Consider the following 27,072-nt stretch of genomic DNA (forward strand, 5'->3'; position numbering starts at 1 on the left):
CTGGCAGTGCTCAGAGTAGTAGGAGAGGTTGTTGATTTGACAGCTGAAGTTGAAGTGGCCAGTGTTGAACTTGTTTGTGGAGTGGATGTACTGGTGGTGCTCAAAGTTGTTGCAGTGGTTGTTGATGTGGCACATGTTGTCTCAGCTGAAGTTGTAGTTGAAGGAGCTTGTGTTGAAGATGTTTGTGGTGTGGATGTACTGGGGGTGCTCAGAGTAGTAGGAGATGTTGTTGATGTGGCAGCTGAAGTTGAAGTGGCCAGTGTTGAAGTTGTTTGTGGAGTGGATGTACTGGTGGAGCTCAAAGTTGTTGGAGAGGTTGTTGATGTGGCAGCTGAAGTTGTAGTTGAAGGGGCTTGTGTTGAAGATGTTTGTGGTGTGGATGTACTGGCAGTGCTCAGAGTAGTTGGAGAGGTTGTTGATGTGGCAGCTGAAGTTGTAGTTGAAGGGGCTTGTGTTGAAGACGTTTGTGGTGTGGATGTACTGGCAGTGCTCAGAGTAGTAGGAGAGGTTGTTGATGTGGCAGCTGAAGTTGAAGTGGCCAGTGTTGAAGTTGTTTGTGGAGTGGATGTACTGGTGGTGCTCAAAGTTGTTGCAGTGGTTGTTGATGAGGCAGATGTTGTCTCAGCTGAAGTTATAGTTGAAGGGGCCTGTGTTGAAGTTGTTTGTGGTGTGGATGTACTGGCAATGCTCAAAGTTGTTGGAGAGGTTGTTGATGTGGCAGCTGAAGTTGAAGTGGCCAGTGTTGAAGTTGTTTGTGGAGTGGATGTACTGGTGGAGCTCAAAGTTGTTGGAGAGGTTGTTGATGTGGCAGCTGAAGTTGTAGTTGAAGGGGCTTGTGTTGAAGATGTTTGTGGTGTGGATGTACTGGCAGTGCTCAGAGTAGTAGGAGAGGTTGTTGATTTGACAGCTGAAGTTGAAGTGGCCAGTGTTGAAGTTGTTTGTGGAGTGGATGTACTGGTGGTGCTCAAAGTTGTTGGAGAGGTTGTTGATGTGGCAGCTGAAGTTGTAGTTGAAGGGGCTTGTGTTGAAGACGTTTGTGGTGTGGATGTACTGGCAGTGCTCAGAGTAGTAGGAGAGGTTGTTGATGTGGCAGCTGAAGTTGAAGTGGCCAGTGTTGAAGTTGTTTGTGGAGTGGATGTACTGGTGGTGCTCAAAGTTGTTGCAGTGGTTGTTGATGTGGCAGATGTTGTCTCAGCTGAAGTTATAGTTGAAGGGGCCTGTGTTGAAGTTGTTTGTGGTGTGGATGTACTGGCAATGCTCAAAGTTGTTGGAGAGGTTGTTGATGTGGCAGCTGAAGTTGAAGTGGCCAGTGTTGAAGTTGTTTGTGGAGTGGATGTACTGGTGGAGCTCAAAGTTGTTGGAGAGGTTGTTGATGTGGCAGCTGAAGTTGTAGTTGAAGGGGCTTGTGTTGAAGATGTTTGTGGTGTGGATGTACTGGCAGTGCTCAGAGTAGTAGGAGAGGTTGTTGATTTGACAGCTGAAGTTGAAGTGGCCAGTGTTGAAGTTGTTTGTGGAGTGGATGTACTGGTGGTGCTCAAAGTTGTTGGAGAGGTTGTTGATGTGGCAGCTGAAGTTGTAGTTGAAGGGGCTTGTGTTGAAGACATTTGTGGTGTGGATGTACTGGCAGTGCTCAGAGTAGTAGGAGAGGTTGTTGATGTGGCAGCTGAAGTTGAAGTGGCCAGTGTTGAAGTTGTTTGTGGAGTGGATGTACTGGTGGTGCTCAAAGTTGTTGCAGTGGTTGTTGATGTGGCAGATGTTGTCTCAGCTGAAGTTGTAGTTGAAGGGGCTTGTGTTGAAGTTGTTTGTGGAGTGGATGTACTGGTGGAGCTCAAAGTTGTTGCAGTGGTTGTTGATGTGGCAGCTGAAGTTGAAGTGGCCAGTGTTGAAGTTGTTTGTGGAGTGGATGTACTTGTGGTGCTCAAAGTTGTTGCAGTGGTTGTTGGTGTGGCAGCTGAAGTTGAAGTGGCCAGTGTTGAAGTTGTTTGTGGAGTGGATGTACTGGTGGAGCTCAAAGTTGTTGCAGTGGTTGTTGATGTGGCAGATGTTGTCTCAGCTGAAGTTGTAGTTGAAGCGGCTTGTGTTGAAGTTGTTTGTGGAGTGGATGTACTGGTGGAGCTCAAAGTTGTTGCAGTGGTTGTTGGTGTGGCCGATGTTGTCTCAGCTGAAGTTGTAGTTGAAGGGGCTTGTGTTGAAGTTGTTTGTGGAGTGGATGTACTGGTGGAGCTCAAAGTTGTTGGAGAGGTTGTTGATGTGGCAGCTGAAGTTGTAGTTGAAGGGGCTTGTGTTGAAGATGTTTGTGGTGTGGATGTACTGGCAGTGCTCAGAGTAGTAGGAGAGGTTGTTGATTTGACAGCTGAAGTTGAAGTGGCCAGTGTTGAAGTTGTTTGTGGAGTGGATGTACTGGTGGTGCTCAAAGTTGTTGGAGAGGTTGTTGATGTGGCAGCTGAAGTTGTAGTTGAAGGGGCTTGTGTTGAAGACATTTGTGGTGTGGATGTACTGGCAGTGCTCAGAGTAGTAGGAGAGGTTGTTGATGTGGCAGCTGAAGTTGAAGTGGCCAGTGTTGAAGTTGTTTGTGGAGTGGATGTACTGGTGGTGCTCAAAGTTGTTGCAGTGGTTGTTGATGTGGCAGATGTTGTCTCAGCTGAAGTTGTAGTTGAAGGGGCTTGTGTTGAAGTTGTTTGTGGAGTGGATGTACTGGTGGAGCTCAAAGTTGTTGCAGTGGTTGTTGATGTGGCAGCTGAAGTTGAAGTGGCCAGTGTTGAAGTTGTTTGTGGAGTGGATGTACTTGTGGTGCTCAAAGTTGTTGCAGTGGTTGTTGGTGTGGCAGCTGAAGTTGAAGTGGCCAGTGTTGAAGTTGTTTGTGGAGTGGATGTACTGGTGGAGCTCAAAGTTGTTGCAGTGGTTGTTGATGTGGCAGATGTTGTCTCAGCTGAAGTTGTAGTTGAAGCGGCTTGTGTTGAAGTTGTTTGTGGAGTGGATGTACTGGTGGAGCTCAAAGTTGTTGCAGTGGTTGTTGGTGTTGCCGATGTTGTCTCAGCTGAAGTTGTAGTTGAAGGGGCTTGTGTTGAAGTTGTTTGTGGAGTGGATGTACTGGTGGAGCTCAAAGTTGTTGGAGAGGTTGTTGATGTGGCAGCTGAAGTTGTAGTTGAAGGGGCTTGTGTTGAAGATGTTTGTGGTGTGGATGTACTGGCAGTGCTCAGAGTAGTAGGAGAGGTTGTTGATTTGACAGCTGAAGTTGAAGTGGCCAGTGTTGAAGTTGTTTGTGGAGTGGATGTACTGGTGGTGCTCAAAGTTGTTGGAGAGGTTGTTGATGTGGCAGCTGAAGTTGTAGTTGAAGGGGCTTGTGTTGAAGACATTTGTGGTGTGGATGTACTGGCAGTGCTCAGAGTAGTAGGAGAGGTTGTTGATGTGGCAGCTGAAGTTGAAGTGGCCAGTGTTGAAGTTGTTTGTGGAGTGGATGTACTGGTGGTGCTCAAAGTTGTTGCAGTGGTTGTTGATGTGGCAGATGTTGTCTCAGCTGAAGTTGTAGTTGAAGGGGCTTGTGTTGAAGTTGTTTGTGGAGTGGATGTACTGGTGGAGCTCAAAGTTGTTGCAGTGGTTGTTGATGTGGCAGCTGAAGTTGAAGTGGCCAGTGTTGAAGTTGTTTGTGGAGTGGATGTACTTGTGGTGCTCAAAGTTGTTGCAGTGGTTGTTGGTGTGGCAGCTGAAGTTGAAGTGGCCAGTGTTGAAGTTGTTTGTGGAGTGGATGTACTGGTGGAGCTCAAAGTTGTTGCAGTGGTTGTTGGTGTGGCCGATGTTGTCTCAGCTGAAGTTGTAGTTGAAGGGGCTTGTGTTGAAGTTGTTTGTGGAGTGGATGTACTGGTGGAGCTCAAAGTTGTTGGAGAGGTTGTTGATGTGGCAGCTGAAGTTGTAGTTGAAGGGGCTTGTGTTGAAGATGTTTGTGGTGTGGATGTACTGGCAGTGCTCAGAGTAGTAGGAGAGGTTGTTGATGTGGCAGCTGAAGTTGAAGTGGCCAGTGTTGAAGTTGTTTGTGGAGTGGATGTACTGGTGGTGCTCAAAGTTGTTGCAGTGGTTGTTGATGTGGCAGATGTTGTCTCAGCTGAAGTTGTAGTTGAAGGGGCTTGTGTTGAAGTTGTTTGTGGAGTGGATGTACTGGTGGAGCTCAAAGTTGTTGCAGTGGTTGTTGATGTGGCAGCTGAAGTTGAAGTGGCCAGTGTTGAAGTTGTTTGTGGAGTGGATGTACTTGTGGTGCTCAAAGTTGTTGCAGTGGTTGTTGGTGTGGCAGCTGAAGTTGAAGTGGCCAGTGTTGAAGTTGTTTGTGGAGTGGATGTACTTGTGGTGCTCAAAGTTGTTGCAGTGGTTGTTGGTGTGGCAGCTGAAGTTGAAGTGGCCAGTGTTGAAGTTGTTTGTGGAGTGGATGTACTGGTGGAGCTCAAAGTTGTTGCAGTGGTTGTTGATGTGGCAGATGTTGTCTCAGCTGAAGTTGTAGTTGAAGCGGCTTGTGTTGAAGTTGTTTGTGGAGTGGATGTACTGGTGGAGCTCAAAGTTGTTGCAGTGGTTGTTGGTGTGGCCGATGTTGTCTCAGCTGAAGTTGTAGTTGAAGGGGCTTGTGTTGAAGTTGTTTGTGGAGTGGATGTACTGGTGGAGCTCAAAGTTGTTGGAGAGGTTGTTGATGTGGCAGCTGAAGTTGTAGTTGAAGGGGCTTGTGTTGAAGATGTTTGTGGTGTGGATGTACTGGCAGTGCCCAGAGTAGTAGGAGAGGTTGTTGATGTGACAGCTGAAGTTGAAGTGGCCAGTGTTGAAGTTGTTTGTGGAGTGGATGTACTGGTGGAGCTCAAAGTTGTTGGAGAGGTTGTTGATGTGGCAGCTGAAGTTGTAGTTGAAGGGGCTTGTGTTGAAGATGTTTGTGGTGTGGATGTACTGGTAGTGCTCAGAGTAGTAGGAGAGGTTGTTGATTTGACAGCTGAAGTTGAAGTGGCCAGTGTTGAAGTTGTTTGTGGAGTGGATGTACTGGTGGTGCTCAAAGTTGTTGGAGAGGTTGTTGATGTGGCAGCTGAAGTTGTAGTTGAAGGGGCTTGTGTTGAAGACGTTTGTGGTGTGGATGTACTGGTGGTGCTCAAAGTTGTTGCAGTGGTTGTTGATGTGGCAGATGTTGTCTCAGCTGAAGTTGTAGTTGAAGGGGCTTGTGTTGAAGTTGTTTGTGGAGTGGATGTACTGGTGGAGCTCAAAGTTGTTGCAGTGGTTGTTGATGTGGCAGCTGAAGTTGAAGTGGCCAGTGTTGAAGTTGTTTGTGGAGTGGATGTACTTGTGGTGCTCAAAGTTGTTGCAGTGGTTGTTGGTGTGGCAGCTGAAGTTGAAGTGGCCAGTGTTGAAGTTGTTTGTGGAGTGGATGTACTGGTGGAGCTCAAAGTTGTTGCAGTGGTTGTTGATGTGGCAGATGTTGTCTCAGCTGAAGTTGTAGTTGAAGCGGCTTGTGTTGAAGTTGTTTGTGGAGTGGATGTACTGGTGGAGCTCAAAGTTGTTGCAGTGGTTGTTGGTGTGGCCGATGTTGTCTCAGCTGAAGTTGTAGTTGAAGGGGCTTGTGTTGAAGTTGTTTGTGGAGTGGATGTACTGGTGGAGCTCAAAGTTGTTGCAGTGGTTGTTGATGTGGCAGCTGATGTTGAAGTGGCCAGTGTTGAAGTTGTTTGTGGAGTGGATGTACTTGTGGTGCTCAAAGTTGTTGCAGTGGTTGTTGGTGTGGCAGCTGAAGTTGAAGTGGCCAGTGTTGAAGTTGTTTGTGGAGTGGATGTTCTGGTGGAGCTCAAAGTTGTTGCAGTGGTTGTTGATGTGGCAGATGTTGTCTCAGCTGAAGTTGTAGTTGAAGCGGCTTGTGTTGAAGTTGTTTGTGGAGTGGATGTACTGGCAGTGCTCAGAGTAGTAGGAGAGGTTGTTGATGTGGCAGCTGAAGTTGAAGTGGCCAGTGTTGAAGTTGTTTGTGGAGTGGATGTACTGGTGGTGCTCAAAGTTGTTGCAGTGGTTGTTGGTGTGGCAGATGTTGTCTCAGCTGAAGTTGTAGTTGAACGAGCTTGTGTTGAAGTTGTTTGTGGTGTGGATGTACTGGAGGTGCTCAGAGTAGTAGGAGATGTTGATGTGGCAGCTGAAGTTGAAGTGGCCAGTGTTGAAGTTGTTTGTGGAGTGGATGTACTGGTGGAGCTCAAAGTTGTTGGAGAGGTTGTTGATGTGGCAGCTGAAGTTGAAGTGGCCAGTGTTGAAGTTGTTTGTGGAGTGGATGTACTGGTGGTGCTCAAAGTTGTTGCAGTGGTTGTTGATGTGGCAGATGTTGTCTCAGCTGAAGTTGTAGTTGAAGGGGCCTGTGTTGAAGTTGTTTGTGGTGTGGATGTACTGGCAATGCTAAAAGTTGTTGGAGAGGTTGTTGATGTGGCAGCTGAAGTTGAAGTGGCCAGTGTTGAAGTTGTTTGTGGAGTGGATGTACTGGTGGAGCTCAAAGTTGTTGAAGAGGTTGTTGATGTAGCAGCTGAAGTTGTAGTTGAAGGGGCTTGTGTTGAAGATGTTTGTGGTGTGGATGTACTGGCAGTGCTCAGAGTAGTAGGAGAGGTTGTTGATGTGACAGCTGAAGTTGACGTGGCCAGTGTTGAAGTTGTTTGTGGAGTGGATGTACTGGTGGTGCTCAAAGTTGTTGGCGAGGTTGTTGATGTGGCAGCTGAAGTTGTAGTTGAAGGGGCTTGTGTTGAAGACGTTTGTGGTGTGGATGTACTGGCAGTGCTCAGAGTAGTAGGAGAGGTTGTTGATGTGGCAGCTGAAGTTGAAGTGGCCAGTGTTGAAGTTGTTTGTGGAGTGGATGTACTGGTGGTGCTCAAAGTTGTTGCAGTGGTTGTTGATGTGGCAGATGTTGTCTCAGCTGAAGTTGTAGTTGAAGGAGCTTGTGTTGAAGATGTTTGTGGTGTGGATGTACTGGGAGTGCTCAGAGTAGTAGGAGAGGTTGTTGATGTGACAGCTGAAGTTGAAGTGGCCAGTGTTGAAGTTGTTTGTGGAGTGGATGTACTGGTGGTGCTCAAAGTTGTTGGAGAGGTTGTTGATGTGGCAGCTGAAGTTGTAGTTGAAGGGGCTTGTGTTGAAGACGTTTGTGGTGTGGATGTACTGGCAGTGCTCAGAGTAGTAGGAGAGGTTGTTGATGTGGCAGCTGAAGTTGAAGTGGCCAGTGTTGAAGTTGTTTGTGGAGTGGATGTACTGGTGGTGCTCAAAGTTGTTGCAGTGGTTGTTGATGTGGCAGATGTTGTCTCAGCTGAAGTTGTAGTTGAAGGGGCTTGTGTTGAAGTTGTTTGTGGAGTGGATGTACTGGTGGAGCTCAAAGTTGTTGCAGTGGTTGTTGATGTGGCAGCTGAAGTTGAAGTGGCCAGTGTTGAAGTTGTTTGTGGAGTGGATGTACTTGTGGTGCTCAAAGTTGTTGCAGTGGTTGTTGGTGTGGCAGCTGAAGTTGAAGTGGCCAGTGTTGAAGTTGTTTGTGGAGTGGATGTACTGGTGGAGCTCAAAGTTGTTGCAGTGGTTGTTGATGTGGCAGATGTTGTCTCAGCTGAAGTTATAGTTGAAGGGGCCTGTGTTGAAGTTGTTTGTGGTGTGGATGTACTGGCAATGCTCAAAGTTGTTGGAGAGGTTGTTGATGTGGCAGCTGAAGTTGAAGTGGCCAGTGTTGAAGTTGTTTGTGGAGTGGATGTACTGGTGGTGCTCAAAGTTGTTGCAGTGGTTGTTGATGTGGCAGATGTTGTCTCAGCTGAAGTTATAGTTGAAGGGGCCTGTGTTGAAGTTGTTTGTGGTGTGGATGTACTGGCAATGCTCAAAGTTGTTGGAGAGGTTGTTGATGTGGCAGCTGAAGTTGTAGTTGAAGGGGCTTGTGTTGAAGATGTTTGTGGTGTGGATGTACTGGCAGTGCTCAGAGTAGTAGGAGAGGTTGTTGATGTGGCAGCTGAAGTTGAAGTGGCCAGTGTTGAAGTTGTTTGTGGAGTGGATGTACTGGTGGTGCTCAAAGTTGTTGCAGTGGTTGTTGATGTGGCAGATGTTGTCTCAGCTGAAGTTGTAGTTGAAGGAGCTTGTGTTGAAGTTGTTTGTGGTGTGGATGTACTGGAGGTGCTCAGAGTAGTAGGAGATGTTGTTGATGTGGCAGCTGAAGTTGAAGTGGCCAGTGTTGAAGTTGTTTGTGGAGTGGATGTACTGGTGGAGCTCAAAGTTGTTGGAGAGGTTGTTGATGTGGCAGCTGAAGTTGTAGTTGAAGGGGCTTGTGTTGAAGATGTTTGTGGTGTGGATGTACTGGCAGTGCTCAGAGTAGTTGGAGAGGTTGTTGATGTGGCAGCTGAAGTTGTAGTTGAAGGGGCTTGTGTTGAAGACGTTTGTGGTGTGGATGTACTGGCAGTGCTCAGAGTAGTAGGAGAGGTTGTTGATGTGGCAGCTGAAGTTGAAGTGGCCAGTGTTGAAGTTGTTTGTGGAGTGGATGTACTGGTGGTGCTCAAAGTTGTTGCAGTGGTTGTTGATGTGGCAGATGTTGTCTCAGCTGAAGTTATAGTTGAAGGGGCCTGTGTTGAAGTTGTTTGTGGTGTGGATGTACTGGCAATGCTCAAAGTTGTTGGAGAGGTTGTTGATGTGGCAGCTGAAGTTGAAGTGGCCAGTGTTGAAGTTGTTTGTGGAGTGGATGTACTGGTGGTGCTCAAAGTTGTTGCAGTGGTTGTTGATGTGGCAGATGTTGTCTCAGCTGAAGTTATAGTTGAAGGGGCCTGTGTTGAAGTTGTTTGTGGTGTGGATGTACTGGCAATGCTCAAAGTTGTTGGAGAGGTTGTTGATGTGGCAGCTGAAGTTGAAGTGGCCAGTGTTGAAGTTGTTTGTGGAGTGGATGTACTGGTGGAGCTCAAAGTTGTTGGAGAGGTTGTTGATGTGGCAGCTGAAGTTGTAGTTGAAGGGGCTTGTGTTGAAGATGTTTGTGGTGTGGATGTACTGGCAGTGCTCAGAGTAGTAGGAGAGGTTGTTGATTTGACAGCTGAAGTTGAAGTGGCCAGTGTTGAAGTTGTTTGTGGAGTGGATGTACTGGTGGTGCTCAAAGTTGTTGGAGAGGTTGATGATGTGGCAGCTGAAGTTGTAGTTGAAGGGGCTTGTGTTGAAGACATTTGTGGTGTGGATGTACTGGCAGTGCTCAGAGTAGTAGGAGAGGTTGTTGATGTGGCAGCTGAAGTTGAAGTGGCCAGTGTTGAACTTGTTTGTGGAGTGGATGTACTGGTGGTGCTCAAAGTTGTTGCAGTGGTTGTTGATGTGGCAGATGTTGTCTCAGCTGAAGTTGTAGTTGAAGGAGCTTGTGTTGAAGTTGTTTGTGGTGTGGATGTACTGGAGGTGCTCAGAGTAGTAGGAGATGTTGTTGATGTGGCAGCTGAAGTTGAAGTGGCCAGTGTTGAAGTTGTTTGTGGAGTGGATGTACTGGTGGAGCTCAAAGTTGTTGGAGAGGTTGTTGATGTGGCAGCTGAAGTTGTAGTTGAAGGGGCTTGTGTTGAAGATGTTTGTGGTGTGGATGTACTGGCAGTGCTCAGAGTAGTTGGAGAGGTTGTTGATGTGGCAGCTGAAGTTGTAGTTGAAGGGGCTTGTGTTGAAGACGTTTGTGGTGTGGATGTACTGGCAGTGCTCAGAGTAGTAGGAGAGGTTGTTGATGTGGCAGCTGAAGTTGAAGTGGCCAGTGTTGAAGTTGTTTGTGGAGTGGATGTACTGGTGGTGCTCAAAGTTGTTGCAGTGGTTGTTGATGAGGCAGATGTTGTCTCAGCTGAAGTTATAGTTGAAGGGGCCTGTGTTGAAGTTGTTTGTGGTGTGGATGTACTGGCAATGCTCAAAGTTATTGGAGAGGTTGTTGATGTGGCAGCTGAAGTTGAAGTGGCCAGTGTTGAAGTTGTTTGTGGAGTGGATGTACTGGTGGAGCTCAAAGTTGTTGGAGAGGTTGTTGATGTGGCAGCTGAAGTTGTAGTTGAAGGGGCTTGTGTTGAAGATGTTTGTGGTGTGGATGTACTGGCAGTGCTCAGAGTAGTAGGAGAGGTTGTTGATTTGACAGCTGAAGTTGAAGTGGCCAGTGTTGAAGTTGTTTGTGGAGTGGATGTACTGGTGGTGCTCAAAGTTGTTGGAGAGGTTGTTGATGTGGCAGCTGAAGTTGTAGTTGAAGGGGCTTGTGTTGAAGACATTTGTGGTGTGGATGTACTGGCAGTGCTCAGAGTAGTAGGAGAGGTTGTTGATGTGGCAGCTGAAGTTGAAGTGGCCAGTGTTGAAGTTGTTTGTGGAGTGGATGTACTGGTGGTGCTCAAAGTTGTTGCAGTGGTTGTTGATGTGGCAGAGGTTGTCTCAGCTGAAGTTATAGTTGAAGGGGCCTGTGTTGAAGTTGTTTGTGGTGTGGATGTACTGGCAATGCTCAAAGTTGTTGGAGAGGTTGTTGATGTGGCAGCTGAAGTTGAAGTGGCCAGTGTTGAAGTTGTTTGTGGAGTGGATGTACTGGTGGAGCTCAAAGTTGTTGGAGAGGTTGTTGATGTGGCAGCTGAAGTTGTAGTTGAAGGGGCTTGTGTTGAAGATGTTTGTGGTGTGGATGTACTGGCAGTGCTCAGAGTAGTAGGAGAGGTTGTTGATTTGACAGCTGAAGTTGAAGTGGCCAGTGTTGAAGTTGTTTGTGGAGTGGATGTACTGGTGGTGCTCAAAGTTGTTGGAGAGGTTGTTGATGTGGCAGCTGAAGTTGTAGTTGAAGGGGCTTGTGTTGAAGACATTTGTGGTGTGGATGTACTGGCAGTGCTCAGAGTAGTAGGAGAGGTTGTTGATGTGGCAGCTGAAGTTGAAGTGGCCAGTGTTGAACTTGTTTGTGGAGTGGATGTACTGGTGGTGCTCAAAGTTGTTGCAGTGGTTGTTGATGTGGCAGATGTTGTCTCAGCTGAAGTTGTAGTTGAAGGAGCTTGTGTTGAAGTTGTTTGTGGTGTGGATGTACTGGAGGTGCTCAGAGTAGTAGGAGATGTTGTTGATGTGGCAGCTGAAGTTGAAGTGGCCAGTGTTGAAGTTGTTTGTGGAGTGGATGTACTGGTGGAGCTCAAAGTTGTTGGAGAGGTTGTTGATGTGGCAGCTGAAGTTGTAGTTGAAGGGGCTTGTGTTGAAGATGTTTGTGGTGTGGATGTACTGGCAGTGCTCAGAGTAGTTGGAGAGGTTGTTGATGTGGCAGCTGAAGTTGTAGTTGAAGGGGCTTGTGTTGAAGACGTTTGTGGTGTGGATGTACTGGCAGTGCTCAGAGTAGTAGGAGAGGTTGTTGATGTGGCAGCTGAAGTTGAAGTGGCCAGTGTTGAAGTTGTTTGTGGAGTGGATGTACTGGTGGTGCTCAAAGTTGTTGCAGTGGTTGTTGATGAGGCAGATGTTGTCTCAGCTGAAGTTATAGTTGAAGGGGCCTGTGTTGAAGTTGTTTGTGGTGTGGATGTACTGGCAATGCTCAAAGTTGTTGGAGAGGTTGTTGATGTGGCAGCTGAAGTTGAAGTGGCCAGTGTTGAAGTTGTTTGTGGAGTGGATGTACTGGTGGAGCTCAAAGTTGTTGGAGAGGTTGTTGATGTGGCAGCTGAAGTTGTAGTTGAAGGGGCTTGTGTTGAAGATGTTTGTGGTGTGGATGTACTGGCAGTGCTCAGAGTAGTAGGAGAGGTTGTTGATGTGACAGCTGAAGTTGAAGTGGCCAGTGTTGAAGTTGTTTGTGGAGTGGATGTACTGGTGGAGCTCAAAGTTGTTGGAGAGGTTGTTGATGTGGCAGCTGAAGTTGTAGTTGAAGGGGCTTGTGTTGAAGACATTTGTGGTGTGGATGTACTGGCAGTGCTCAGAGTAGTAGGAGAGGTTGTTGATGTGGCAGCTGAAGTTGAAGTGGCCAGTGTTGAAGTTGTTTGTGGAGTGGATGTACTGGTGGTGCTCAAAGTTGTTGCAGTGGTTGTTGATGTGGCAGATGTTGTCTCAGCTGAACTTGTAGTTGAAGGGGCTTGTGTTGAAGTTGTTTGTGGAGTCGATGTACTGGTGGAGCTCAAAGTTGTTGCAGTGGTTGTTGATGTGGCAGCTGAAGTTGAAGTGGCCAGTGTTGAAGTTGTTTGTGGAGTGGATGTACTTGTGGTGCTCAAAGTTGTTGCAGTGGTTGTTGGTGTGGCAGCTGAAGTTGAAGTGGCCAGTGTTGAAGTTGTTTGTGGAGTGGATGTACTGGTGGAGCTCAAAGTTGTTGCAGTGGTTGTTGATGTGGCAGATGTTGTCTCAGCTGAAGTTGTAGTTGAAGCGGCTTGTGTTGAAGTTGTTTGTGGAGTGGATGTACTGGTGGAGCTCAAAGTTGTTGCAGTGGTTGTTGGTGTGGCCGATGTTGTCTCAGCTGAAGTTGTAGTTGAAGGGGCTTGTGTTGAAGTTGTTTGTGGAGTGGATGTACTGGTGGAGCTCAAAGTTGTTGGAGAGGTTGTTGATGTGGCAGCTGAAGTTGTAGTTGAAGGGGCTTGTGTTGAAGATGTTTGTGGTGTGGATGTACTGGCAGTGCTCAGAGTAGTAGGAGAGGTTGTTGATGTGACAGCTGAAGTTGAAGTGGCCAGTGTTGAAGTTGTTTGTGGAGTGGATGTACTGGTGGTGCTCAAAGTTGTTGGAGAGGTTGTTGATGTGGCAGCTGAAGTTGTAGTTGAAGGGGCTTGTGTTGAAGACGTTTGTGGTGTGGATGTACTGGCAGTGCTCAGAGTAGTAGGAGAGGTTGTTGATGTGGCAGCTGAAGTTGAAGTGGCCAGTGTTGAAGTTGTTTGTGGAGTGGATGTACTGGTGGTGCTCAAAGTTGTTGCAGTGGTTGTTGATGTGGCAGATGTTGTCTCAGCTGAAGTTATAGTTGAAGGGGCCTGTGTTGAAGTTGTTTGTGGTGTGGATGTACTGGCAATGCTCAAAGTTGTTGGAGAGGTTGTTGATGTGGCAGCTGAAGTTGTAGTTGAAGGGGCTTGTGTTGAAGATGTTTGTGGTGTGGATGTACTGGCAGTGCTCAGAGTAGTAGGAGAGGTTGTTGATGTGACAGCTGAAGTTGAAGTGGCCAGTGTTGAAGTTGTTTGTGGAGTGGATGTACTGGTGGTGCTCAAAGTTGTTGGAGAGGTTGTTGATGTGGCAGCTGAAGTTGTAGTTGAAGGGGCTTGTGTTGAAGACGTTTGTGGTGTGGATGTACTGGCAGTGCTCAGAGTAGTAGGAGAGGTTGTTGATGTGGCAGCTGAAGTTGAAGTGGCCAGTGTTGAAGTTGTTTGTGGAGTGGATGTACTGGTGGTGCTCAAAGTTGTTGCAGTGGTTGTTGATGTGGCAGATGTTGTCTCAGCTGAAGTTGTAGTTGAAGGGGCTTGTGTTGAAGTTGTTTGTGGAGTGGATGTACTGGTGGAGCTCAAAGTTGTTGCAGTGGTTGTTGATGTGGCAGCTGAAGTTGAAGTGGCCAGTGTTGAAGTTGTTTGTGGAGTGGATGTACTTGTGGTGCTCAAAGTTGTTGCAGTGGTTGTTGGTGTGGCAGCTGAAGTTGAAGTGGCCAGTGTTGAAGTTGTTTGTGGAGTGGATGTACTGGTGGAGCTCAAAGTTGTTGCAGTGGTTGTTGATGTGGCAGATGTTGTCTCAGCTGAAGTTGTAGTTGAAGCGGCTTGTGTTGAAGTTGTTTGTGGAGTGGATGTACTGGTGGAGCTCAAACTTGTTGCAGTGGTTGTTGGTGTGGCCGATGTTGTCTCAGCTGAAGTTGTAGTTGAAGGGGCTTGTGTTGAAGTTGTTTGTGGAGTGGATGTACTGGTGGAGCTCAAAGTTGTTGCAGTGGTTGTTGCTGTGGCAGCTGATGTTGAAGTGGCCAGTGTTGAAGTTGTTTGTGGAGTGGATGTACTTGTGGTGCTCAAAGTTGTTGGCGAGGTTGTTGATGTGGCAGCTGAAGTTGTAGTTGAAGGGGCTTGTGTTGAAGACGTTTGTGGTGTGGATGTACTGGCAGTGCTCAGAGTAGTAGGAGAGGTTGTTGATTTGGCTGCTGAAGTTGAAGTGGCCAGTGTTGAAGTTGTTTGTGGAGTGGATGTACTGGTGGTGCTCAAAGTTGTTGCAGTGGTTGTTGGTGTGGCCGATGTTGTCTCAGCTGAAGTTGTAGTTGAAGGGGCTTGTGTTGAAGTTGTTTGTGGAGTGGATGTACTGGTGGAGCTCAAAGTTGTTGGAGAGGTTGTTGATGTGGCAGCTGAAGTTGTAGTTGAAGGGGCTTGTGTTGAAGATGTTTGTGGTGTGGATGTACTGGCAGTGCTCAGAGTAGTAGGAGAGGTTGTTGATGTGACAGCTGAAGTTGAAGTGGCCAGTGTTGAAGTTGTTTGTGGAGTGGATGTACTGGTGGTGCTCAAAGTTGTTGGAGAGGTTGTTGATGTGGCAGCTGAAGTTGTAGTTGAAGGGGCTTGTGTTGAAGACGTTTGTGGTGTGGATGTACTGGCAGTGCTCAGAGTAGTAGGAGAGGTTGTTGATGTGGCAGCTGAAGTTGAAGTGGCCAGTGTTGAAGTTGTTTGTGGAGTGGATGTACTGGTGGTGCTCAAAGTTGTTGCAGTGGTTGTTGATGTGGCAGATGTTGTCTCAGCTGAAGTTATAGTTGAAGGGGCCTGTGTTGAAGTTGTTTGTGGTGTGGATGTACTGGCAATGCTCAAAGTTGTTGGAGAGGTTGTTGATGTGGCAGCTGAAGTTGTAGTTGAAGGGGCTTGTGTTGAAGATGTTTGTGGTGTGGATGTACTGGCAGTGCTCAGAGTAGTAGGAGAGGTTGTTGATGTGACAGCTGAAGTTGAAGTGGCCAGTGTTGAAGTTGTTTGTGGAGTGGATGTACTGGTGGTGCTCAAAGTTGTTGGAGAGGTTGTTGATGTGGCAGCTGAAGTTGTAGTTGAAGGGGCTTGTGTTGAAGACGTTTGTGGTGTGGATGTACTGGCAGTGCTCAGAGTAGTAGGAGAGGTTGTTGATGTGGCAGCTGAAGTTGAAGTGGCCAGTGTTGAAGTTGTTTGTGGAGTGGATGTACTGGTGGTGCTCAAAGTTGTTGCAGTGGTTGTTGATGTGGCAGATGTTGTCTCAGCTGAAGTTGTAGTTGAAGGGGCTTGTGTTGAAGTTGTTTGTGGAGTGGATGTACTGGTGGAGCTCAAAGTTGTTGCAGTGGTTGTTGATGTGGCAGCTGAAGTTGAAGTGGCCAGTGTTGAAGTTGTTTGTGGAGTGGATGTACTTGTGGTGCTCAAAGTTGTTGCAGTGGTTGTTGGTGTGGCAGCTGAAGTTGAAGTGGCCAGTGTTGAAGTTGTTTGTGGAGTGGATGTACTGGTGGAGCTCAAAGTTGTTGCAGTGGTTGTTGATGTGGCAGATGTTGTCTCAGCTGAAGTTGTAGTTGAAGCGGCTTGTGTTGAAGTTGTTTGTGGAGTGGATGTACTGGTGGAGCTCAAACTTGTTGCAGTGGTTGTTGGTGTGGCCGATGTTGTCTCAGCTGAAGTTGTAGTTGAAGGGGCTTGTGTTGAAGTTGTTTGTGGAGTGGATGTACTGGTGGAGCTCAAAGTTGTTGCAGTGGTTGTTGCTGTGGCAGCTGATGTTGAAGTGGCCAGTGTTGAAGTTGTTTGTGGAGTGGATGTACTTGTGGTGCTCAAAGTTGTTGGCGAGGTTGTTGATGTGGCAGCTGAAGTTGTAGTTGAAGGGGCTTGTGTTGAAGACGTTTGTGGTGTGGATGTACTGGCAGTGCTCAGAGTAGTAGGAGAGGTTGTTGATTTGGCTGCTGAAGTTGAAGTGGCCAGTGTTGAAGTTGTTTGTGGAGTGGATGTACTGGTGGTGCTCAAAGTTGTTGCAGTGGTTGTTGATGTGGCAGATGTTGTCTCAGCTGAAGTTGTAGTTGAAGGGGCCTGTGTTGAAGTTGTTTGTGGTGTGGATGTACTGGCAATGCTAAAAGTTGTTGGAGAGGTTGTTGATGTGGCAGCTGAAGTTGAAGTGGCCAGTGTTGAAGTTGTTTGTGGAGTGGATGTACTGGTGGAGCTCAAAGTTGTTGAAGAGGTTGTTGATGTAGCAGCTGAAGTTGTAGTTGAAGGGGCTTGTGTTGAAGATGTTTGTGGTGTGGATGTACTGGCAGTGCTCAGAGTAGTAGGAGAGGTTGTTGATGTGACAGCTGAAGTTGAAGTGGCCAGTGTTGAAGTTGTTTGTGGAGTGGATGTACTGGTGGTGCTCAAAGTTGTTGGCGAGGTTGTTGATGTGGCAGCTGAAGTTGTAGTTGAAGGGGCTTGTGTTGAAGACGTTTGTGGTGTGGATGTACTGGCAGTGCTCAGAGTAGTAGGAGAGGTTGTTGATGTGACAGCTGAAGTTGAAGTGGCCAGTGTTGAAGTTGTTTGTGGAGTGGATGTACTGGTGGTGCTCAAAGTTGTTGCAGTGGTTGTTGATGTGGCAGATGTTGTCTCAGCTGAAGTTGTAGTTGAAGGGGCTTGTGTTGAAGTTGTTTGTGGAGTGGATGTACTGGTGGAGCTCAAACTTGTTGCAGTGGTTGTTGGTGTGGCCGATGTTGTCTCAGCTGAAGTTGTAGTTGAAGGGGCTTGTGTTGAAGTTGTTTGTGGAGTGGATGTACTGGTGGAGCTCAAAGTTGTTGCAGTGGTTGTTGATGTGGCAGCTGATGTTGAAGTGGCCAGTGTTGAAGTTGTTTGTGGAGTGGATGTACTTGTGGTGCTCAAAGTTGTTGGCGAGGTTGTTGATGTGGCAGCTGAAGTTGTAGTTGAAGGGGCTTGTGTTGAAGACGTTTGTGGTGTGGATGTACTGGCAGTGCTCAGAGTAGTAGGAGAGGTTGTTGATGTGGCAGCTGAAGTTGAAGTGGCCAGTGTTGAAGTTGTTTGTGGAGTGGATGTACTGGTGGTGCTCAAAGTTGTTGCAGTGGTTGTTGATGTGGCAGATGTTGTCTCAGCTGAAGTTGTAGTTGAAGGGGCCTGTGTTGAAGTTGTTTGTGGTGTGGATGTACTGGCAATGCTAAAAGTTGTTGGAGAGGTTGTTGATGTGGCAGCTGAAGTTGAAGTGGCCAGTGTTGAAGTTGTTTGTGGAGTGGATGTACTGGTGGAGCTCAAAGTTGTTGAAGAGGTTGTTGATGTAGCAGCTGAAGTTGTTGTTGAAGGGGCTTGTGTTGAAGATGTTTGTGGTGTGGATGTACTGGCAGTGCTCAGAGTAGTAGGAGAGGTTGTTGATGTGACAGCTGAAGTTGAAGTGGCCAGTGTTGAAGTTGTTTGTGGAGTGGATGTACTGGTGGTGCTCAAAGTTGTTGGCGAGGTTGTTGATGTGGCAGCTGAAGTTGTAGTTGAAGGGGCTTGTGTTGAAGACGTTTGTGGTGTGGATGTACTGGCAGTGCTCAGAGTAGTAGGAGAGGTTGTTGATGTGACAGCTGAAGTTGAAGTGGCCAGTGTTGAAGTTGTTTGTGGAGTGGATGTACTGGTGGTGCTCAAAGTTGTTGGAGAGGTTGTTGATGTGGCAGCTGAAGTTGTAGTTGAAGGGGCTTGTGTTGAAGACGTTTGTGGTGTGGATGTACTGGCAGTGCTCAGAGTAGTAGGAGAGGTTGTTGATGTGGCAGCTGAAGTTGAAGTGGCCAGTGTTGAAGTTGTTTGTGGAGTGGATGTACTGGTGGTGCTCAAAGTTGTTGCAGTGGTTGTTGATGTGGCAGATGTTGTCTCAGCTGAAGTTGTAGTTGAAGGGGCTTGTGTTGAAGTTGTTTGTGGAGTGGATGTACTGGTGGAGCTCAAAGTTGTTGCAGTGGTTGTTGATGTGGCAGCTGAAGTTGAAGTGGCCAGTGTTGAAGTTGTTTGTGGAGTGGATGTACTTGTGGTGCTCAAAGTTGTTGCAGTGGTTGTTGGTGTGGCAGCTGAAGTTGAAGTGGCCAGTGTTGAAGTTGTTTGTGGAGTGGATGTACTGGTGGAGCTCAAAGTTGTTGCAGTGGTTGTTGATGTGGCAGATGTTGTCTCAGCTGAAGTTGTAGTTGAAGCGGCTTGTGTTGAAGTTGTTTGTGGAGTGGATGTACTGGTGGAGCTCAAACTTGTTGCAGTGGTTGTTGGTGTGGCCGATGTTGTCTCAGCTGAAGTTGTAGTTGAAGGGGCTTGTGTTGAAGTTGTTTGTGGAGTGGATGTACTGGTGGAGCTCAAAGTTGTTGGAGAGGTTGTTGATGTGGCAGCTGAAGTTGTAGTTGAAGGGGTTTGTGTTGAAGATGTTTGTGGTGTGGATGTACTGGCAGTGCTCAGAGTAGTAGGAGAGGTTGTTGATGTGACAGCTGAAGTTGAAGTGGCCAGTGTTGAAGTTGTTTGTGGAGTGGATGTACTGGTGGTGCTCAAAGTTGTTGGAGAGGTTGTTGATGTGGCAGCTGAAGTTGTAGTTGAAGGGGCTTGTGTTGAAGACGTTTGTGGTGTGGATGTACTGGCAGTGCTCAGAGTAGTAGGAGAGGTTGTTGATGTGGCAGCTGAAGTTGAAGTGGCCAGTGTTGAAGTTGTTTGTGGAGTGGATGTACTGGTGGTGCTCAAAGTTGTTGCAGTGGTTGTTGATGTGGCAGATGTTGTCTCAGCTGAAGTTATAGTTGAAGGGGCCTGTATTGAAGTTGTTTGTGGTGTGGATGTACTGGCAATGCTCAAAGTTGTTGGAGAGGTTGTTGATGTGGCAGCTGAAGTTGTAGTTGAAGGGGCTTGTGTTGAAGATGTTTGTGGTGTGGATGTACTGGCAGTGCTCAGAGTAGTAGGAGAGGTTGTTGATGTGACAGCTGAAGTTGAAGTGGCCAGTGTTGAAGTTGTTTGTGGAGTGGATGTACTGGTGGAGCTCAAAGTTGTTGCAGTGGTTGTTGATGTGGCAGATGTTGTCTCAGCTGAAGTTGTAGTTGAAGCGGCTTGTGTTGAAGTTGTTTGTGGAGTGGATGTACTGGTGGAGCTCAAAGTTGTTGCAGTGGTTGTTGGTGTGGCCGATGTTGTCTCAGCTGAAGTTGTAGTTGAAGGGGCTTGTGTTGAAGTTGTTTGTGGAGTGGATGTACTGGTGGAGCTCAAAGTTGTTGGAGAGGTTGTTGATGTGGCAGCTGAAGTTGTAGTTGAAGGGGCTTGTGTTGAAGATGTTTGTGGTGTGGATGTACTGGCAGTGCTCAGAGTAGTAGGAGAGGTTGTTGATGTGACAGCTGAAGTTGAAGTGGCCAGTGTTGAAGTTGTTTGTGGAGTGGATGTACTGGTGGTGCTCAAAGTTGTTGGAGAGGTTGTTGATGTGGCAGCTGAAGTTGTAGTTGAAGGGGCTTGTGTTGAAGACGTTTGTGGTGTGGATGTACTGGCAGTGCTCAGAGTAGTAGGAGAGGTTGTTGATGTGGCAGCTGAAGTTGAAGTGGCCAGTGTTGAAGTTGTTTGTGGAGTGGATGTACTGGTGGTGCTCAAAGTTGTTGCAGTGGTTGTTGATGTGGCAGATGTTGTCTCAGCTGAAGTTATAGTTGAAGGGGCCTGTGTTGAAGTTGTTTGTGGTGTGGATGTACTGGCAATGCTCAAAGTTGTTGGAGAGGTTGTTGATGTGGCAGCTGAAGTTGTAGTTGAAGGGGCTTGTGTTGAAGATGTTTGTGGTGTGGATGTACTGGCAGTGCTCAGAGTAGTAGGAGAGGTTGTTGATGTGACAGCTGAAGTTGAAGTGGCCAGTGTTGAAGTTGTTTGTGGAGTGGATGTACTGGTGGTGCTCAAAGTTGTTGCAGTGTTTGTTGGTGTGGCAGCTGAAGTTGAAGTGGCCAGTGTTGAAGTTGTTTGTGGAGTGGATGTACTGGTGGAGCTCAAAGTTGTTGCAGTGGTTGTTGGTGTGGCCGATGTTGTCTCAGCTGAAGTTGTAGTTGAAGGGGCTTGTGTTGAAGTTGTTTGTGGAGTGGATGTACTGGTGGAGCTCAAAGTTGTTGCAGTGGTTGTTGATGTGGCAGCTGATGTTGAAGTGGCCAGTGTTGAAGTTGTTTGTGGAGTGGATGTACTTGTGGTGCTCAAAGTTGTTGCAGTGGTTGTTGGTGTGGCAGCTGAAGTTGAAGTGGCCAGTGTTGAAGTTGTTTGTGGAGTGGATGTACTGGTGGTGCTCAAAGTTGTTGCAGTGGTTGTTGATGTGGCAGATGTTGTCTCAGCTGAAGTTGTAGTTGAAGGGGCTTGTGTTGAAGTTGTTTGTAGAGTGGATGTACTGGTGGTGCTCAAAGTTGTTGCAGTGGTTGTTGATGTGGCAGCTGAAGTTGAAGTGGCCAGTGTTGAAGTTGTTTGTGGAGTGGATGTACTTGTGGTGCTCAAAGTTGTTGCAGTGGTTGTTGGTGTGGCAGCTGAAGTTGAAGTGGCCAGTGTTGAAGTTGTTTGTGGAGTGGATGTACTGGTGGAGCTCAAAGTTGTTGCAGTGGTTGTTGATGTGGCAGATGTTGTCTCAGCTGAAGTTGTAGTTGAAGCGGCTTGTGTTGCAGTTGTTTGTGGAGTGGATGTACTGGTGGAGCTCAAAGTTGTTGCAGTGGTTGTTGGTGTGGCCGATGTTGTCTCAGCTGAAGTTGTAGTTGAAGGGGCTTGTGTTGAAGTTGTTTGTGGAGTGGATGTACTGGTGGAGCTCAAAGTTGTTGCAGTGGTTGTTGATGTGGCAGCTGATGTTGAAGTGGCCAGTGTTGAAGTTGTTTGTGGAGTGGATGTACTTGTGGTGCTCAAAGTTGTTGGCGAGGTTGTTGATGTGGCAGCTGAAGTTGTAGTTGAAGGGGCTTGTGTTGAAGACGTTTGTGGTGTGGATGTACTGGCAGTGCTCAGAGTAGTAGGAGAGGTTGTTGATGTGGCAGCTGAAGTTGAAGTGGCCAGTGTTGAAGTTGTTTGTGGAGTGGATGTACTGGTGGAGCTCAAAGTTGTTGGAGAGGTTGTTGATGTGGCAGCTGAAGTTGAAGTGGCCAGTGTTGAAGTTGTTTGTGGAGTGGATGTACTGGTGGTGCTCAAAGTTGTTGCAGTGGTTGTTGATGTGGCAGATGTTGTCTCAGCTGAAGTTGTAGTTGAAGGGGCCTGTGTTGAAGTTGTTTGTGGTGTGGATGTACTGGCAATGCTAAAAGTTGTTGGAGAGGTTGTTGATGTGGCAGCTGAAGTTGAAGTGGCCAGTGTTGAAGTTGTTTGTGGAGTGGATGTACTGGTGGAGCTCAAAGTTGTTGGAGAGGTTGTTGATGTAGCAGCTGAAGTTGTAGTTGAAGGGGCTTGTGTTGAAGATGTTTGTGGTGTGGATGTACTGGCAGTGCTCAGAGTAGTAGGAGAGGTTGTTGATGTGGCAGCTGAAGTTGAAGTGGCCAGTGTTGAAATTGTTTGTGGAGTGGATGTACTGGTGGTGCTCAAAGTTGTTGCAGTGGTTGTTGATGTGGCAGATGTTGTCTCAGCTGAAGTTGTAGTTGAAGGGGCCTGTGTTGAAGTTGTTTGTGGTGTGGATGTACTGGCAATGCTAAAAGTTGTTGGAGAGGTTGTTGATGTGGCAGCTGAATTTGAAGTGGCCAGTGTTGAAGTTGTTTGTGGAGTGGATGTACTGGTGGTGCTCAAAGTTGTTGCAGTGGTTGTTGGTGTGGCAGATGTTGTCTCAGCTGAAGTTGTAGTTGAAGGAGCTTGTGTTGAAGTTGTTTGTGGAGTGGATGTACTGGTGGAGCTCAAAGTTGTTGCAGTGGTTGTTGATGTGGCAGCTGATGTTGAAGTGGCCAGTGTTGAAGTTGTTTGTGGAGTGGATGTACTTGTGGTGCTCAAAGTTGTTGCAGTGGTTGTTGGTGTGGCAGCTGAAGTTGAAGTGGCCAGTGTTGAAGTTGTTTGTGGAGTGGATGTACTGGTGGAGCTCAAAGTTGTTGCAGTGGTTGTTGATGTGGCAGATGTTGTCTCAGCTGAAGTTGTAGTTGAAGCGGCTTGTGTTGAAGTTATTTGTGGAGTGGATGTACTGGCAGTGCTCAGAGTAGTAGGAGAGGTTGTTGATGTGGCAGCTGAAGTTGAAGTGGCCAGTGTTGAAGTTGTTTGTGGAGTGGATGTACTGGTGGTGCTCAAAGTTGTTGCAGTGGTTGTTGATGTGGCAGATGTTGTCTCAGCTGAAGTTGTAGTTGAAGGGGCCTGTGTTGAAGTTGTTTGTGGTGTGGATGTACTGGCAATGCTCAAAGTTGTTGGAGAGGTTGTTGATGTGGCAGCTGAAGTTGAAGTGGCCAGTGTTGAAGTTGTTTGTGGAGTGGATGTACTGGTGGTGCTCAAAGTTGTTGCAGTGGTTGTTGATGTGGCAGATGTTGTCTCAGCTGAAGTTGTAGTTGAAGGGGCTTGTGTTGAAGTTGTTTGTGGAGTCGATGTACTGGTGGAGCTCAAAGTTGTTGCAGTGGTTGTTGGTGTGGCCGATGTTGTCTCAGCTGAAGTTTTAGTTGAAGGGGCTTGTGTTGAAGTTGTTTGTGGAGTGGATGTACTGGTGGAGCTCAAAGTTGTTGCAGTGGTTGTTGATGTGGCAGCTGATGTTGAAGTGGCCAGTGTTGAAGTTGTTTGTGGAGTGGATGTACTTGTGGTGCTCAAAGTTGTTGCAGTGGTTGTTGGTGTGGCAGCTGAAGTTGAAGTGGCCAGTGTTGAAGTTGTTTGTGGAGTGGATGTACTGGTGGAGCTCAAAGTTGTTGCAGTGGTTGTTGGTGTGGCCGATGTTGTCTCCGCTGAAGTTGTAGTTGAAGGGGCTTGTGTTGAAGTTGTTTGTGGAGTGGATGTACTGGTGGAGCTCAAAGTTGTTGCAGTGGTTGTTGATGTGGCAGCTGATGTTGAAGTGGCCAGTGTTGAAGTTGTTTGTGGAGTGGATGTACTGGTGGTGCTCAAAGTTGTTGCAGTGGTCGTTGATGTGGCAGCTGATGTTGAAGGGGCTTGTGTTGAAGTTGTTTGTGGAGTGGATGTACTGGTGGAGCTCAAAGTTGTTGCAGTGGTTGTTGATGTGGCAGCTGATGTTGAAGTGGCCAGTGTTGAAGTTGTTTGTGGAGTGGATGTACTGGTGGTGCTCAAAGTTGTTGCAGTGGTTGTTGATGTGGCAGATGTTGTCTCAGCTGAAGTTGTAGTTGAAGCGGCTTGTGTTGAAGTTATTTGTGGAGTGGATGTACTGGCAGTGCTCAGAGTAGTAGGAGAGGTTGTTGATGTGGCAGCTGAAGTTGAAGTGGCCAGTGTTGAAGTTGTTTGTGGAGTGGATGTACTGGTGGTGCTCAAAGTTGTTGCAGTGGTTGTTGATGTGGCAGATGTTGTCTCAGCTGAAGTTGTAGTTGAAGGGGCCTGTGTTGAAGTTGTTTGTGGTGTGGATGTACTGGCAATGCTCAAAGTTGTTGGAGAGGTTGTTGATGTGGCAGCTGAAGTTGAAGTGGCCAGTGTTGAAGTTGTTTGTGGAGTGGATGTACTGGTGGTGCTCAAAGTTGTTGCAGTGGTTGTTGATGTGGCAGATGTTGTCTCAGCTGAAGTTGTAGTTGAAGGGGCTTGTGTTGAAGTTGTTTGTGGAGTCGATGTACTGGTGGAGCTCAAAGTTGTTGCAGTGGTTGTTGGTGTGGCCGATGTTGTCTCAGCTGAAGTTGTAGTTGAAGGGGCTTGTGTTGAAGTTGTTTGTGGAGTGGATGTACTGGTGGAGCTCAAAGTTGTTGCAGTGGTTGTTGATGTGGCAGCTGATGTTGAAGTGGCCAGTGTTGAAGTTGTTTGTGGAGTGGATGTACTTGTGGTGCTCAAAGTTGTTGCAGTGGTTGTTGATGTGGCTGATGTTGTCTCAGCTGAAGTTGTAGTTGAAGCGGCTTGTGTTGAAGTTGTTTGTGGAGTGGATGTACTGGCAGTGCTCAGAGTAGTAGGAGAGGTTGTTGATGTGGCAGCTGAAGTTGAAGTGGACAGTGTTGAAGTTGTTTGTGGAGTGGATGTACTGGTGGAGCTCAAAGTTGTTGCAGTGGTTGTTGATGTGGCAGCTGATGTTGAAGTGGCCAGTGTTGAAGTTGTTTGTGGAGTGGATGTACTTGTGGTGCTCAAAGTTGTTGCAGTGGTTGTTGGTGTGGCCGATGTTGTCTCAGCTGAAGTTGTAGTTGAAGGGGCCTGTGTTGAAGTTGTTTGTGGAGTGGATGTACTGGCAGTGCTCAGAGTAGTAGGAGAGGTTGTTGATGTGGCAGCTGAAGTTGAAGTGGACAGTGTTGAAGTTGTTTGTGGAGTGGATGTACTGGTGGAGCTCAAAGTTGTTGCAGTGGTTGTTGGTGTGGCAGCTGAAGTTGAAGTGGCCAGTGTTGAAGTTGTTTGTGGAGTGGATGTACTGGTGGAGCTCAAAGTTGTTGCAGTGGTTGTTGATGTGGCAGATGTTGTCTCAGCTGAAGTTGTAGTTGAAGGAGCTTGTGTTGAAGACGTTTGTGGTGTGGATGTACTGGCAGTGCTCAGAGTAGTAGGAGAGGTTGTTGATGTGGCAGGTGAAGTTGAAGTGGCCAGTGTTGAAGTTGTTTGTGGAGTGGATGTACTGGTGGAGCTCAAAGTTGTTGGAGAGGTTGTTGATGTGGCAGCTGAAGTTGAAGTGGCCGGTGTTGAAGTTGTTTGTGGAGTGGATGTACTAGTGGAGCTCAAAGTTGTTGCAGTGGTTGTTGGTGTGGCAGCTGAAGTTGAAGTGGCCAGTGTTGAAGTTGTTTGTGGAGTGGATGTACTTGTGGTGCTCAAAGTTGTTGCAGTGGTTGTTGGTGTGGCAGATGTTGTCTCAGCTGAAGTTGTAGTTGAAGGGGCTTGTGTTGAAGTTGTTTGTGGAGTGGATGTACTGGTGGAGCTCAACGTTGTTGCAGTGGTTGTTGATGTGGCAGCTGATGTTGAAGTGGCCAGTGTTGAAGTTGTTTGTGGAGTGGATGTACTTGTGGTGCTCAAAGTTGTTGCAGTGGTTGTTGGTGTGGCCGATGTTGTCTCAGCTGAAGTTGTAGTTGAAGGGGCCTGTGTTGAAGTTGTTTGTGGAGTGGATGTACTGGCAGTGCTCAGAGTAGTAGGAGAGGTTGTTGATGTGGCAGCTGAAGTTGAAGTGGACAGTGTTGAAGTTGTTTGTGGAGTGGATGTACTGGTGGAGCTCAAAGTTGTTGCAGTGGTTGTTGGTGTGGCAGCTGAAGTTGAAGTGGCCAGTGTTGAAGTTGTTTGTGGAGTGGATGTACTGGTGGAGCTCAAAGTTGTTGCAGTGGTTGTTGATGTGGCAGATGTTGTCTCAGCTGAAGTTGTAGTTGAAGGAGCTTGTGTTGAAGACGTTTGTGGTGTGGATGTACTGGCAGTGCTCAGAGTAGTAGGAGAGGTTGTTGATGTGGCAGGTGAAGTTGAAGTGGCCAGTGTTGAAGTTGTTTGTGGAGTGGATGTACTGGTGGAGCTCAAAGTTGTTGGAGAGGTTGTTGATGTGGCAGCTGAAGTTGAAGTGGCCGGTGTTGAAGTTGTTTGTGGAGTGGATGTACTAGTGGAGCTCAAAGTTGTTGCAGTGGTTGTTGGTGTGGCAGCTGAAGTTGAAGTGGCCAGTGTTGAAGTTGTTTGTGGAGTGGATGTACTTGTGGTGCTCAAAGTTGTTGCAGTGGTTGTTGGTGTGGCAGATGTTGTCTCAGCTGAAGTTGTAGTTGAAGGGGCTTGTGTTGAAGTTGTTTGTGGAGTGGATGTACTGGTGGAGCTCAACGTTGTTGCAGTGGTTGTTGATGTGGCTGCTGAAGTTGAAGTGGCCAGTGTTGAAGTTGTTTGTGGAGTGGATGTACTGGTGGTGCTCAAAGTTGTTGCAGTGGTTGTTGGTGTGCCAGATGTTGTCTCAGCTGCAGTTATAGTTAAAGGAGCTTGTGTTGAAGTTGCTTGTTGTGTGGATGTACTGGCGGTGCTCAGAGTAGTAGGGGAGGTTGTTGATGTGGCAGTTGAATTTGAAGTGGCCAGTGTTGAAGTTGTTTGTGGAGTGGATGTACTGGTGGTGCTCAAAGTTGTTGCAGTGGTTGTTGGTGTGGCAGATGTTGTCTCAGCTGAAGTTGTAGTTGAAGGGGCTTGTGTTGAAGTTGTTTGTGGTGTGGATGTACTGGCTATGCTCAGAGTAGTAGGAGAGGTTGTTGATGTGGCAGCTGAAGTTGAAGTGGCCACTGTTGAAGTTGTTTGTGGAGTGGATGTACTGGTGGAGCTCAAAGTTGTTGCAGTGGTTGTTGATGTGGCAGCTGAAGTTGAAGGGGCTTGTGTTGAAGTTGTTTGTGGTGTGTATGTACTGGTGCTGCTCAGAGTTGCTGGAGAGGTTGTTGATGTGGCAGCTGAAGTTGAAGTGGCCTGTGTTGAAGTTGTTTGTGGAGTGGATGTACTGGTGGTGCTCAAAGTTGTTGCATTGGTTGTTGGTTTGGCAGATGTTGTCTCAGCTGAAGTTGTAGTTGAAGTGGTTGTAGTAACCAAACTTTTGGGCATTGTTCGTGTTGCAGTAACATTTGTTATGGCCAAAGTTGTCAATGATGTTGTTGAAATTCCAGCAATTACCCACCACAGACACACTGTTGCAAAAAATATAAAAATAATTTTAATATAAATATTTGTTTTAAATTTCAGGAATGCAAACAATTTTGCCATCATTCCTCACCATCTCCTTTTTGTGATTTATAAGAGTAGGTCAAAAAAGTCCATTCATGTTAATTATAACTTTTTTTTCGATGTAGTACAGTACATCCCTGATCAATTACAGATTTGTATAATAGTTTTAAAAACTGGTACCAAAACTAATATTAAAAGGATTAGGTGTTAATATTTAATATTAGAGTGCAAAGTCTTTCTGTTCTGCATTCTGATTTCTGAGTGTTCTCTGTTGATTTTTCAGTGATTGTGTATTGTACTGTTGCTTATTTCTTTGAATTTTGTCATTTGAATCTTTCTTTGGTTTGAACATCCCTCGAACTTTTTTGTATCGCTGTCTACAATCTTACTTTTACTTTTACTGGTTTGTACTGTTTTAAGTATTATTGACCCTCACCCTCATCATCATATAATAATGGTTTGTAATTGTGACATTGGGCGCTGAGAGAAGGACGAGGCACGAGTCCAATCTTGCAAACACTAATCGTGATGTTTATTTTTAAATACAAATAAGCGCAGACAGCGCATGTATAACATTCACACATGAACGTATATGACT

At 46.9% G+C, this 27,072-nt stretch overlaps 1 protein-coding gene across 1 annotated transcript in view; it reads right to left on the reverse strand.

The window, feature by feature from the left end:
• Positions 1 to 27,072, reverse strand: part of LOC143490931 (uncharacterized) — a 59,701-nt gene that overhangs the window by 26,078 nt on the left and 6,551 nt on the right. Inside the window, exons 3-21 of the mRNA XM_076989506.1 lie at positions 25,503 to 26,437; positions 16,373 to 16,622; positions 15,803 to 16,063; positions 15,311 to 15,493; positions 14,856 to 15,262; positions 13,283 to 14,006; positions 12,803 to 13,048; positions 11,837 to 12,493; positions 11,364 to 11,617; positions 10,217 to 10,556; positions 10,121 to 10,162; positions 9,737 to 9,997; positions 9,257 to 9,517; positions 8,469 to 8,947; positions 7,524 to 8,333; positions 5,990 to 6,722; positions 5,808 to 5,941; positions 1,836 to 2,651; positions 956 to 1,184 (exon numbers count right to left, since the gene is read on the reverse strand). Coding sequence (XP_076845621.1) covers positions 956 to 1,184; positions 1,836 to 2,651; positions 5,808 to 5,941; positions 5,990 to 6,722; positions 7,524 to 8,333; positions 8,469 to 8,947; positions 9,257 to 9,517; positions 9,737 to 9,997; positions 10,121 to 10,162; positions 10,217 to 10,556; positions 11,364 to 11,617; positions 11,837 to 12,493; positions 12,803 to 13,048; positions 13,283 to 14,006; positions 14,856 to 15,262; positions 15,311 to 15,493; positions 15,803 to 16,063; positions 16,373 to 16,622; positions 25,503 to 26,437 — 8,022 coding nt within the window. The remainder of the gene's footprint in view (positions 1 to 955; positions 1,185 to 1,835; positions 2,652 to 5,807; positions 5,942 to 5,989; positions 6,723 to 7,523; positions 8,334 to 8,468; positions 8,948 to 9,256; positions 9,518 to 9,736; positions 9,998 to 10,120; positions 10,163 to 10,216; positions 10,557 to 11,363; positions 11,618 to 11,836; positions 12,494 to 12,802; positions 13,049 to 13,282; positions 14,007 to 14,855; positions 15,263 to 15,310; positions 15,494 to 15,802; positions 16,064 to 16,372; positions 16,623 to 25,502; positions 26,438 to 27,072) is intronic.

This window comes from Brachyhypopomus gauderio, unplaced genomic scaffold (genome assembly GCF_052324685.1).
Source record: "Brachyhypopomus gauderio isolate BG-103 unplaced genomic scaffold, BGAUD_0.2 sc68, whole genome shotgun sequence".
In the NCBI taxonomy this organism is placed as follows: Eukaryota; Metazoa; Chordata; class Actinopteri; order Gymnotiformes; family Hypopomidae; genus Brachyhypopomus; species Brachyhypopomus gauderio.